The sequence below is a fragment of the Sphaeramia orbicularis genome, chromosome 18 (assembly GCF_902148855.1).
Source record: "Sphaeramia orbicularis chromosome 18, fSphaOr1.1, whole genome shotgun sequence".
In the NCBI taxonomy this organism is placed as follows: Eukaryota; Metazoa; Chordata; class Actinopteri; order Kurtiformes; family Apogonidae; genus Sphaeramia; species Sphaeramia orbicularis.
In genome coordinates this window covers 3,220,889-3,234,676 of record NC_043974.1, presented here as the reverse complement: position 1 = coordinate 3,234,676, position 13,788 = coordinate 3,220,889, and the positions used below count along the sequence as shown (strand labels likewise).

Genomic DNA, 13,788 nt, shown 5'->3' with positions numbered 1-13,788 from the left:
TAAAGCTGCACTTAAACACAGCAGGTCTTCGTTATGGAGCTGAGTCGGCATCAAGTGATACAACAAAACTGTCTGTATCAATCAATACATACATATAACAAATGTAACTGAGCACAAAATAGATATTTTTGGGCATTTTTGGAACACAACGCTTTTGGAAACATAAACGTTTGAATTAATGAAGATGTAGTCAATAATCTCTGCATAAAATGTGAATATTTATGTCATATTCACCCTGTGATGTGTGCAGTTGCAAAATTCTCATTTCCATATCAGTGATTTCAAAAACCTATAAACAGACTGAGTCATAATATATGTGCAATGTATATTAACACCTATATTTAAAAAAAAAAAATTATTATTATTTTTTTTTTTTAAGTTCAATTAATTCATAATATACATTTGTTGTGTAGATAGAATCAGGTAACTTATGACAGATCTTAAAACTATAAAAATCTAAATATGGGAACCAGAAAGTGGATACTAGTGGAGTTACTCATTTTGGGAAATAAAGATTCTTTATTTTTACTCAGTGTTTATTCATTTAATTTCAGCAGCGGCTATCAGCATGAATACATGTTGTAAATGATCCTTAGGGTTTCTTGGATATCCAGCACGAATTTCAGGCCAATCAAGTGAAAAATAAACTCTTGATTAGGTTTGGAATAGAATGAAATCTGAAGGCCAAACGAGGAAAAAAGGATGAGGAGTACAACTCTCAGATTTAGGAAGGTCCCATGAAACCAGCAGAAGGATTCATAGACATTTCATTCAAGAAAATTCATGAGATAAAAAAACTACAAAAAGGGAAAGTTGGCATGAAAAGACCCTTCTATATATTTGTGAACACCACACACTGCTGTGCACGTTTGCAAAATGGATTTTTCCTTGGTTTGTCATGTAATCCACATTTGTGAGCATTTTCAGACTCCTTTCTGTCAACAACCACCGATTCTAGGAACCTGCTGGGACAGTCCTCTGGGAACCTGCTGGGACAGTTCTGTGGGACAGTCCTCTGGGAACCTGCTGGGACAGTTCTGTGGGACAGTCCTCTGGGAACCTGCTGGGACAGTTCTGTAGGAACCTGCTGGGACAGTCCTCTGGGTTCTAGAACCTGCTGGGACAGTTCTGTGGGACAGTCCTCTGGGAACCTGCTGGGACAGTTCTGTGGGACAGTCCTCTGGGAACCTGCTGGGACAGTTCTGTAGGAACCTGCTGGGACAGTCCTCTGGGTTCTAGAACCTGCTGGGACAGTTCTGTGGGACAGTCCTCTGGGAACCTGCTGGGACAGTTCTGTAGGAACCTGCTGGGACAGTTCTGTAGGAACCTGCTGGGACAGTCCTCTGGGTTCTAGAACAGGCTGGGACAGTTCTGTGGGAACCTGCTGGGACAGTTCTGTGGGAACCTGCTGGGACAGTTCTGTAGGAACCTGCTGGGACAGTTCTGTGGGAACCTGCTGGGACAGTCCTCTGGGAACCTGCTGGGACAGTTCTGTAGGAACCTGCTGGGACAGTTCTGTGGGAACCTGCTGGGACAGTTCTGTGGGAACCTGCTGGGACAGTTCTGTAGGAACCTGCTGGGACAGTTCTGTGGGAACCTGCTGGGACAGTCCTCTGGGAACCTGCTGGGACAGTTCTGTGGGACAGTTCTTTGGGAACCTGCTGGGACAGTTCTGTAGGAACCTGCTGGGACAGTTCTGTGGGAACCTGCTGGGACAGTTCTGTAGGAACCTGCTGGGATAGTTCTGTAGGAACCTGCTGGGACAGTCCTCTGGGTTCTAGAACAGGCTGGGACAGTTCTGTGGGAACCTGCTGGGACAGTTCTGTGGGACAGTTCTGTAGGAACCTGCTGGGACAGTTCTGTAGGAACCTGCTGGGACAGTTCTGTAGGAACCTGCTGGGATAGTTCTGTAGGAACCTGCTGGGACAGTCCTCTGGGTTCTAGAACAGGCTGGGACAATCATTTTCATGTATTTTCTAAGTTATGATGTTTCTTTTTCTACAGGGAGATTTTTTCAGTGAATTTACTTCTTTGGCTTCATGTCCTCCTTCACTTGGTCACTAATCATGTTAAAAACACCCTGGTCTGCCACACATCACATCATATATCTGCAGCGTTGGTCGTGTTGCTGATGAGTCAGTGACTCACTGAGCGTTGAGGTTTCAGGCTTCACAGACTGGGAATGGAAAAGCTCTCCACCCAGCAGAGCTGGAGTTCAAACTCCCTCCTCTGATTGAGGATGCTGCTATGTGTGAGCGAACACCGTCGTAAAACACGTTGGATACAAGAGCCTAAAGAGGCTCAAGCTCAGGCCAAAAACAGCACAATGACAGCAGGCTTGTTATTCCACATTTCAGCGCTTCACTGGAGTCTGTGAGCTCCAACAGTCAGCTCAGAGCGTCTGTGGATTATTTGTGGTGATTAGAGGCAGCGTGAAGGGGGAACCGGACCTGATTCTTTATTGTGTTAGCATAAAGTACAACAAAAATCTAATTAACACCTCAGTTGTACACCTCCAACCACCAGCAACTGTGGACAGTAATGAAGTACAAATACTTCAGCAGTTACACAGAGGTTTCAGGTATCTGGAATGTAGATGTCCTGTCATCGTCTTAATTCTATTCCCTACATTTGAACACAAATACTGTATCTGTACTTCTACTCATTTTCAAACCAGGCTCATTACTTTGTGTTTTTGCACATGCTCACTATGTGGGCAAATTTGGTACAGCACGCAGCGGACTGGGTTTACACCCACATTATATTTACCTCCATCAACTATGTACTTTGAATATCCACATAAAGGGAAATTTACTATAGTACTAGCAGTGGTAGTAATATAGTAGTTACATTACTATAGTAGTTACTGTAGTACTAGCAGTAGTAGTACTATAGTAGTACCCATTACTATAGTAGTTACTATAGTATTAGCAGTAGTAGTAATATAGTAGTTGCATTACTATAGTAGTTACTGTAACACTAGCAGTAGTAGTAATATAGTAGTAGCCATTACTATAGTAGTTACTGTAATACTAGCAGTAGTAGTAATATAGTAGTAGCCATTACTATAGTAGTTACTGTAATACTAGCAGTAGTAGTACTATTTTACTAAAATAACAGGTTTTATCTCGATATCTTACAAGTTTATTGTCAGTGACAGGTGTTTTTATTTTCTTCTGTGGCTCTAGTACAGCGTCGTATTATTGAAGAAAAACAGTCAGTCTTTGTTTCTATGGTCTGGATGATGTAACAGTACAAAAGCATGGGTTTCAGCTTCCACCAGAGCGTGGCCCGTGGGTTTTTCACTGACAGGAAGGAGACAGTTCATTAATGTCAGCTTGTTGGTACCTTCTTGTCGATGACACACAGCTGCTCCGCCGGCAGGTAGTGGAACGGAAACAGGAACCTGTAGTTGAAGTTTCCCTCTCCTCCCAGAGAGCGGTAGTGAACGTCTGTCTTCTGCTTGTTGTGTTCGTGTCCCTCCATCCACCTGGAAGACCAGTGGGTTACGACACTCACATGGGAGGATTCAAGACGACTCCGATGAACGTGGTTTATTAGAACAACAAACGGAAAGCACCAACTTTAAATAAGAAAAGGAAACATCGTCCCCTTACCCTTTGACGTAGATGTCACTCATCCTCTCTCCGCTGATGCTGATGTCATCCAGGATAACGTCACTGGTGTTCCACACAATGCAACGCAGGAAAAACCTGAAAAAGAAGAAGAACAGATCACATCAGATCAGCTGATTGGACTGTTTATGACTGAGCATTTAAAACACGGCTGTCAAACTCACTTTAGTTCAGGGGTCACATTCAGCCCGATTTGATCTATTTGAGCTACGACGTATTAGAGCCACAGAAGAAAATAAAAACCCTTATTACTATGAGAATAAAGTCACAAAATATCGCGATAAAAACTAAATTTATGAGAATAAAGTTGAATACAAAAAGAGTCATACATTTACCAGAATGAAGTCGTAATATTATGTGAATAAATTCTTCACATTTCAAGAATAAAGCCATATTATTACGAGAATAACGCTGAAATTTAACAACAGGTGGAAAGAATATAATTTAAGAGAATAAAGTTGTATCCACTTGTCGCTTAATGTAGAACTTGGAACATTTTGTGAGGTTCTACTTTCATTTGGGGTTTATGCACAAAGGCCAAATACTGAGCCTATTAGCCCCGCCCACCAAATACTGAGCCTATTAGCCCCGCCCACCAAATACTGAGCCTATTAGCCCCACCCACCAAATACTGAGCCTATTAGCCCCACCCACCAAATACTGAGCCTATTAGCCCCCCCACACCAAATACTGAGGTTATTAGCCCCACATAAGAAAATAAAAACCCTTATTACTATAATAATTAAGTCATAAAATATCGTGATAAAAAACGTAATTTTATAACAATAAAGTTGAATACAAAAAGAGCCATAATTTTATGAGAATAAAGCCATAATATTACAAGAATAACTTTGAAATTTTAAAGAAAGGCGGGAAAAATATCATAATTTACCAGAATAAAGTTGGACCCACTCGTCACATAATGTAGAACTGGAACATTTTGTGAGGTTCTACTTTCATTTCATTCCCTGGTAGGGATGTCAGGTCATGTGCTAGACTGGTTCTCCTCTTACCTGACCGGCAGAAGCTTCACTGTGTCAATAAACAACTTCCAATCTGACTCAGCGGATCTACTGTGTGGTGTGCCCCAAGGCTCTGTCCTGGGACCAGTCCTATTCTTACTCTATGTCCTCCCACTTGGCCACATCATCCGACAGTACAGTGATGTCTCCTATCATCTATTCGCGGATGACATCCAGATATACTGCTCCTTTAACTCCTCTGAGCCCCACAAACTGAGTTCCTTAATCATCTGCTTGTCAGAGCTGAAGCAGTGGCTAAATGATAACAGCCTCCAGCTGAACTCCAGCAAAACTGAGACCCTCATCATTGCCCCGGATAGTGCAATCCCAGGGATCAAACATCACCTTGGAGACCTGAGTTCCTCGGTAAAGACAAAACTGAGGAATCTGGGTGTCATCTTTGACCAGGACATGTCTTTAGAATTCTACTCCAAACACCTAGTCAAAAACTGTTTCTTCCACCTACGCAACATCTCCAAACTCAGATCTATGGTGTCCACAAATGAGCTCGAGATGATCGTTCACGCTTTCGTATCTTCTCGCTTAGACTACTGCAACAGCCTGTTTACATGCTTAAACAAGAAGGAGCTGGCCCGTCTACAGTTTGTCCAGAACTCTGCTGAAGGCTCCTGACCCGCACAAACAGGAGAACCCACATCACTCCCATCCTTTAATCTCTCCACTGGCTCCCTGTTCTATATCGTCTTCATTTCAAAATTCTTGTGCTAACTTTCCGGGCCCTACATGGCCAGGCCCCTGCATACATTGCTTCCCTGATCCAGCCCTACAGCTCGACTCGTAGCTTGAGGTCTTCAGGACAGCACCTGCTGATGGTTCCACGGACCTGTTTTAGCACACGCGGTGACAGGTCTTTTAAAGCTGTGGACCACGTCTATGGAATGACCTGCCTCTACACCTACGGTCCATGGACTCTGTAGAGAGCTTTAAGAAACACCTCAAAACCCTCCTGTTCAAAAAGGCTTTTTAGTCTCCCACCTGACCCAGGACCACCACAGACTGATTACACTCTATGTATTCATCATAACGTACTCCATGTGTCATCCCCCCCCCCCAGTCTCTCTATATCTCTATCGCTCTCTCTTTTCTCCTCCTTTACTCTCTCTCTCTCTCTTTAACCCCAACTGGTCAAGGCAGACGTCCATCCTTCAGGAGTCTGGGTCTGCTCCAGGTTTCTGCTGTTAAAGGGAAGTTTTTCCTCGCCACTGTCACCAATCACAAGTGTTTGCCCCTGAAGGATTCTGTTGGGTCTCTGTAAACTTAATTTGATTCTGATTTGAATTGATAAAGCACTTTGTGACTCTGTCTGTGAAAAGTGCTCTATAAATAAAATTTACTTTACTTTACTTTACTTATTTGGGGTTTACGCACAAAGGCCAAATACTGAGCCTATTAGCCCCACCCACCAAATACTGAGCCTATTAGCCCCACCCACCAAATACTGAGCCTATTAACCCCGCCCACCAAATACTGAGCCTGTTAGTCCCGCCCACCATTAACACATTAGCATTAGTCGAAGGACTTTGAAAACAGTTCGCACATGTTTGGGTTTGTTTTGTCACAAGAACTGAACCAATTTGGAGCAAATTGCCTCTTTAGTGGAGGAGGAAGTGACTGGACGTGGTCAACTGCAGGGCTAGCGCTGTAACCGGAAACTGTCATCAACAAGGCTTAAGGCTTACAATTTATAAATTTTGATTTTTTATTGCACTGTTGCAAATTTATTTTATAAAAATATCACAACTTTAATCTCAAAAAAGAATGACATCATTTTTGTTAAATTATGAGTTTTATTTAAACTACGACTTTATTTTTGTAATGACAGTTGTTTTTATTTTTCCTATGTGACACTAATACGCCGTCGTACCAGAGGGATGGAAAAGGTGGAAAAAACCAAACTGTGGTGGAAGGATTGTCATGTCTCTGTAGTGGAAAGACCTCTGAACAGCAGATAGTTTAAGTGTTTAAAAAGAAGCTCCTCATGAACCTCCAGCAGATCTGACTCCACCACCTCCTCTTTGAACCCCTTGGCATATTTGTGCCTTCTGTTGGTGTTCAGTACTCTGGGGCATGTAAATACGATCAGATCCCTGTATTCAACATCTATGCCATCAGTTCAATTACCTAACAAGAAGGATTTCAATCAGGCTGAAGTGTGTTGAGTGACTTAATGAGAAACTGAATAAATGATTTAATAAGTGACAAAGTTGGTCCATGTACGTCATGACCATTCGATTTCTGTTTTGAAATTAAAAAATAAAAACATGTATTTTGTTTTTCGTTTTAAAATCAGTAAACGGAAAATGGCTTGCATCCTGTTATTTGTTATCGTTATCCTGTTATTCGACTTCAGGTGCTGTGGAAAATGGAAAATCGGAATAGACAAAAAGATCCATGTATCATTTGTTCTTTTCAAATTCAATTAAGAATCAACAATCGAAGAATGAAAAAATGACTCGTTATTTCAGCATTCATGTACAAATTTCAAGTCAAAAATCAAAAAACAAGTTGTTTTTCATTTTTTCGATTGAATGCACAAATTAAAAATCAGAAATTAGCAAATGGACTAAATGTCGAGTTTCATGTTTTTTTTGTTGTTGTTGTTGTTTTTTGCTTTTTTCCTCAACTTTATTAATCAAAATCTGGCCCAGGAAACAGTTTGGTGGAAAAGGGGGAGGATAACATGACAACTGAAAAAAAAATAAAATAATAAAAAATAAGAAGAAAGAAAGAAAGAAAGAAAGAAAGAAATACCAAATTGGATATCAAAAATGTCAACATGAAACCCGACATTTGCTTATTTCCAATTTTTAATTGTGAATTCAATCGAAATAATGAAAAACAGCTGTTTTTTTTATTTTTGGTTTTTGATTTGTACATGAATAATGAAATAAGGAGTTATTTTTTCCTTTTCCGATTGTTGATTCTCAATTGAAAATGAAAAGAACGAATGATACACAGATTGAAAAATATTTTTCCTTTTCCGTTTGCATTTTGTTGTAGGTTTAATGACCCGGAAGACATTGTTTTCCCGAGTTTTCTCTTGAGACCCATGGTACACTGCAAAATCTGAATCTAACCAAGTGTATTTGTCTCATTTCTGTTCCAAATATCTCATCACACTTAAAATCAGACCGAATCACCTAAAGAGGAACTGTTCAGTGAAATATAAGAACTGATTTAGAGACAATAGATCTGGAAAATCTGATTTCAACAAATCTGACCAAGATCATTTTCACCTGTTCTGTTGGCAGATTTTCTTGGTTGACTTAAGCAAAAAAAATCTTGAATTAAGAAAAAAAAAATCTGCCAATGGAACAAGTGAACATTGTCTTGGTCAGATGTCTGGAAATGAGCAGGAAGTCGTTGCAGTGTGAACGCAGCACTGTTGTTTGTTCTTTTGTGCTCCTACTTCTTGGCCTTGCGGGGTGTGACGTTAAATGGAGGTCCAGGTGGTCCCAGGGACTTGGGGAACAGGTCCACCCACATCATCAGACGGCCCTGACGGACAGCCCCGACAGCCAATCAAAAGCCAGGAACAGGATTAAAGAAAAAAGAAAAACAGGAGAAGAAGGATCTTTATTTTGTCAGAATATATTTGACATGTGGACATTCAACACACACTGAAACTGAACCTGTGCATGTAACCCTTCACCCGCTGAACACACACACACACACACACACACACACACACACACACACACACACACACACTGCAGTGGGCTGCCATGTCAGGTGTCTGAGGAGCAAATGGGGAATTAAATACCTTGCTCAAGGGCATATCAGACAACAACTTCTCTGCCAGTCTGGGGAATTGAACCAGCAACTCTTTGGTCTCTTCTCCAGCCTACTAGGCCACAGCTGCCCCCCCCCCCCCCCCCCCCCACACACACACACACACACACACACTGCAGACTCATGCTCCATACAGATACTGATATATAAGATGATATTATGGCCAGTAGCTGATCCTTAGGCTCCATTCACACTGCAGCCAAATGAGGCGCAAATGTGATTTTTTTTTACCCATATGTGACCTGTATCTGCTCTGTTACAGACAGTTTGAACAGTACTTATCCGTTTTTTCCAAATCCAACCCAGACTACTTTCATATGTGGTCCTAAATCCGATATGTGTCTGATATTTTCCAACGTGACTTCAGTCTGAACAGCCAGGTCGCATTTATCCGACCTTTACATCATTGAAATGCGACAAACGTCACAATTCTGCGTCCCAGGAGTGTTACTTTCGTAAACACAGGGTGTGCCCAGCCAGCATGTCCATGTGGGCCCCAGAAGGGTTCCATCTGGGTTGCATATAAGGGTCCCATGTGGGTTTGTCTGCAGTTTCCATGGTGACCCCACATGTGTTTGCCCAGATCAGAATCAGAATCAGAGATCTGAATATCTTACATAATTTATTCTTCACACAATTTATCCCACGATATTTATCTTTCATGTCATTTGCACTACTTAAATTCTATGTTTTTCAAATATCTTAGTTTGCAATACTTTTTATTTTTTAATGTAAATAACTGTGTCTTTTACTGATATTTGTTGTCTGTAAATTTTTGCACTGAACCTGAGAGCTCTACCTCAGTTTCATTGTACTTGGTATAATAGTGATAAAGAGATTCAGATTCTGATATGAGTAAACACATGGGGTCACCATGGAAACTGCAGACAAACCCACATGGGACCCTTCTACGCAGCCCAGTTGGAACCCTTCTGGGGCCCACATGGACATGCTGGCTGGGTGTCTGCGTGGTCACGTATTCCATCAGGATCTCTTTAGTGCATGTGGGTCACTTCAGGGTCACATTCAGTTCAGACTGAAAACTGATAGAAGTCGCATGTGGAATATGAACGAGCACACAAAAAAATCCGATTTGACCAAAAAATCCAAATTGTGCATGAAGACCTGCTGTGTGAACACAGTCTAATACAGATGTTTCTTTCAGTTCCTGTCTTGCTGCTCTTCATCATCATCATCATCCTTGACTCAACGCATATTTATATTTAATCCTACAAATTTATGAAAAATCCTTTAATAACATGACAAACTAGAAGCACTTGGAGAGCGCAGACCTCCACCAAGGCAGATCAGTGGGCCCCCTGTGCCCCACCCCATCACCACCAAAATTTAATCATTTGTTCCTTGTGCCAGTATCAACATTTCCTGAAATTTTCATCCAAATCCGCCCATAACTTTTTGAGTTATCTTGCACACAGACAGACAGACAGACAAACTAATGCCAGCAAAAACAGAACCTCCTTGGTGGAGGTAATAAGCATCTGCTGCTGCTGCCGTCGGTTCAAAAATATCATCATGCTGATACTAATATTGGCTGATGTCGGTACATTTGCTGGTTCATATGTGTGCGTTACCTGTTCTATGTCCGGCTGCAGAGGACTGTACAGAGGTCTGGTCTCCACATGTTCAGGTACCAAACCCACTCTCCTCAAGATGTGCAGGGCCAGTCGCTCCTCAACTGGACCCAGGTGAGGACTGGATGACTTGCTGTCCTCTGTGACACACAATAACACACATACAAACCCACACAGGCGCACAAACAGGGGTTAAATGGACGTCACAGTGTTGTTGAGCTGACATTTAAAGCTCTCAAAGTGGAAAGTGGGAGTTTTGGGCGGACTGGGAGCAGAGTGGTTCGCTCAGGGATCACACACACATCCTCTAAGCCCAGTTCATGCGTCTCCATCACAAGTTGAGGAGGAAAATCGGCGTCACTTCCAAGAAACAGTCAAATATCAAGCTAACGTCAAAAGTTTATTACTGTAAACTCAGAGTCACCTCGATTGAGACAGAAAAGAGAAGGAATGGGAAGAGAAGAAATCAAATATGAAGAGTTTGAATGTAAATGGAGATGAAGAGGAACGGAGGATGAAAGACGTTAAAGATGCAGAGTCAGCAGAAGTAGGAGGAGGACATTTAGGTGAAACAAGATGGAAATGTACACATTAAAGGTCCAGTGTCCAGATTTAAAGGGGATCTAACAGAGATCTGAAGTCTCATCCCTTTGGTTGTGACATTACACCTTATTTAAAAAAAAAAAAAATTTTTTATATATATATATATATATATATATATATATATATATATATATATATATATGTATATATATATATATATATATATATATGTATATATATATATTTTTTTTTTTTTTTTTTTTTTTTTTTAGGCATGCTCCAATACCGATACGAGTATCGGGCATCGGCTCCAATACTCAGTGTGTGTACTCGTACTCGTAAAAGATAACCGATACAACTGCACCGATACCACTTACAGACGTGTGCCATTCCCAGTCAGTGCAGCAGGTACGAGGAGGAGGAATAATGTGTGTGAGTGTGAAGATTTTTCAAAATAAATGACGATGATGAAAGTAACACTGACTGCAAGTAACGTTAAAGACACAGATACAGACGCAGCGTTCTGTCCGTCCTCTGCGTACATTTCATCCGTTTTCCAGGTGATGGAGGATGAGTACCCAGACAGAGAATACCAGCGGGAGTACGGAGCGGTGCGGACCGCCGCCAGCAGAAGTGAAAACCAAACTTCTCACTCATTTGTCTTTTCTCTTCCTGCTGAAGCTAAACTTTTAAACCTTACCAGTGAAAACGCTGTAACATTAGTATCACATTAGTGTTCCCTCTGTCGTCTACAGGTTTGTTATTACTGACTTTCTTCTTCTCGTTAAACTTTCCTCTTCTTCATGGTATTTGTCCAGTATGGTTAATTCAGAGCGGCGCCCCCTGGTGGATTAATTGACAAACACTCATTCCATCACATTAAATGTCAGTAGCAGCACTTTGTTCCAGTCAGACTAATGACAACGACAGTAAAGCACATTTACAAAAGGAACTAACAACTGGAATGGGATTATTAAGGACTAGTATCGGTACTCAGTATCAGCAAGTACTCAAATGTAAGTACTTGTACTCAGTCTGGAAAAAAGTGGTATCGGTGCATCCCTAATATATATATATATCTCAGTCCATAACACCTTCTTCCAGTCTTCAGTAGTTCCACTGGTGCTGTTTCATGGTCCAGCCACGCCTCTTTTTCTTATTCTGAAGTCTCACCAATGGCTTTAGCTGCAACTGGACCCATCAAACCTGCAACTGTTCACTCTGTTCAGTGTAAGCTCATCTGTTCACTCTGTTCAGTGTAAACTCATCTGTTCAGTCTATTCAGTGTAAACTCATCTGTTCAGTGTGTTCAGTGTAAACTCATCTGTTCACTCTGTTCAGTGTAAACTCATCTGTTCACTCTGTTCAGTGTAAACTCATCTGTTCACTCTGTTCAGTGTAAACTCATGTGTTCACTCTGTTCAGTGTAAACTCATCTGTTCAGTCTATTCAGTGTAAACTCATCTGTTCAGTGTGTTCAGTGTAAACTCATCTGTTCACTCTGTTCAGTGTAAACTCATCTGTTCACTCTGTTCAGTGTAAACTCATCTGTTCACTCTGTTCAGTGTAAACTCATGTGTTCAGTGTGTTCAGTGTAAACTCTTCCTCTCTTCCTCCTCCTCTCTCTTCTCTCTTTCAGCTGTTGTCCTGTCAGTCTCCTCTCCTCCTCCTCTATGACCTCCTCTCTTCCTCCTCCTCTCTCTTCTCTCTTCTTTCAGCTGTTGTCCTGTCAGTCTCCTCTCCTCCTCCTCTATGACCTCCTCTCTTCCTCCTCCTCTCTCTTCTCTCTTCTTTCAGCTGTTGTCCTGTCAGTCTCCTCTCACTCCAGCTGTTTTCTGTCCTAAACTCTTCTTCTTCTTCTGTTGTGTCTGTGCTTCTTCCAGACCTCTTCTGTCTTCATTTCCAGTCCAGTTTCAGTGCCTTTGGATGCTGAAGGAAACTGGACTTCCTGACACCTGGACTTTCTTGGACATTTCTCTGGAGGACACACCTCCATTTTTCCCTCTTCTGATGCTCTGTGTCTCTGTTCTCTGGTTCATTCTTTTCCTCTTTTCCATTTTTACAGTACCACACTCCTTTCTTCAGTCCAGTCCTGTTCCAGTCCTGCTCCATGGGTCTGGTACCACAGTGTGTTCCACACTCCTGTTCTGCAGACACAGGGGGCCGAAGGAATTCACAAACGTTGGAACACCTGCAGGAATTGAACCACCAACTTTCCAGACTTGATCAGCCTCCATTGCTGCAGAACTGCTTTCAGTTGTTCACCCCTTTCTTGTTCTCCTTTTTGTATAATTCTGAAATGTACATTATTTTTCAGTTTTGTTTAAACTTACTTTTTTTTTTTTTGTTTTTTTCTCCTCTTTTCCACCTTTGTACCATTTCCAGCTGTTCACTGGACTGGAGCTGATGGAATTTACATAAACATTGGGGTGTTCTAAAACTTTGGACTGGTAGTGTGTGTGTGTGTGTGTGTGTGTGTGTGTGTGTGTGTGTGTGTCTGTCTGTCTATCTATCCTTTCTTTCTTTCTTTCTTTCTTTCTTCCTTTCACCTCCTGTACCCCTGCTTTCCCACCTGTTTGTGCTTCCTTTTCTCCTTTCTTTTCATTTATCTTCTCTTCCTTCTTTATTTTCATTTTCTCTTCTATACCTTTCCTTTCCCTTTTTCCTCCTTACACCCAGTCCTCCTTTTCCTTCCACATCTCTTTTTTTGCCTCCTTTTCCTCATCCCCTCTTTTCTTCTATACCCCTCATACTTGATTATTCTTCAGTGGATCCTCTTTTCTTTTCTTTCATCTTATTTTTAATGTTTCTTTTTTCAATCATTTCTTCATCTCCTTTCTGCCTTTGTACCTTCATTATCTTTTTCTTTATCTTTTTTGTTTTCACTGTCTCCTCTCCATCTCCCCACTTCTTTCTTCACCTCCATCACATTTTCTTTTTCTGTTCTTTCCTCCTTTGTTTTTGTCGTCCTTATACTCATTAGTTCATTCCTTTTCCATTTTCTTTTTTTTGCCTCTTTTATTTCTCTCTCCCTCTTTGCTTCTTTACCCTTCCTCATTTATTGTTCTTCACTTTCTTTATTCTTATCCTTTCTTTCTTTTGATAACTTTTGTTATGATTTGGTGCAATATAAATAAAATTTGACTGACTGATTCTCCCTAATGTTTCTCCTACTCTTTCTTT

At 41.3% G+C, this 13,788-nt stretch overlaps 1 protein-coding gene across 1 annotated transcript in view; it reads right to left on the bottom strand.

Annotated features, from left to right (window-relative positions):
- The window catches only part of dysf (dysferlin, limb girdle muscular dystrophy 2B (autosomal recessive)), a 285,908-nt gene that overhangs the window by 17,371 nt on the left and 254,749 nt on the right, over nt 1-13,788 (bottom strand). The window contains exons 48-51 of the mRNA XM_030162629.1: nt 10,063-10,202; nt 8,088-8,176; nt 3,618-3,713; nt 3,349-3,490 (exon numbers count right to left, since the gene is read on the bottom strand). Coding sequence (XP_030018489.1) covers nt 3,349-3,490; nt 3,618-3,713; nt 8,088-8,176; nt 10,063-10,202 — 467 coding nt within the window. The remainder of the gene's footprint in view (nt 1-3,348; nt 3,491-3,617; nt 3,714-8,087; nt 8,177-10,062; nt 10,203-13,788) is intronic.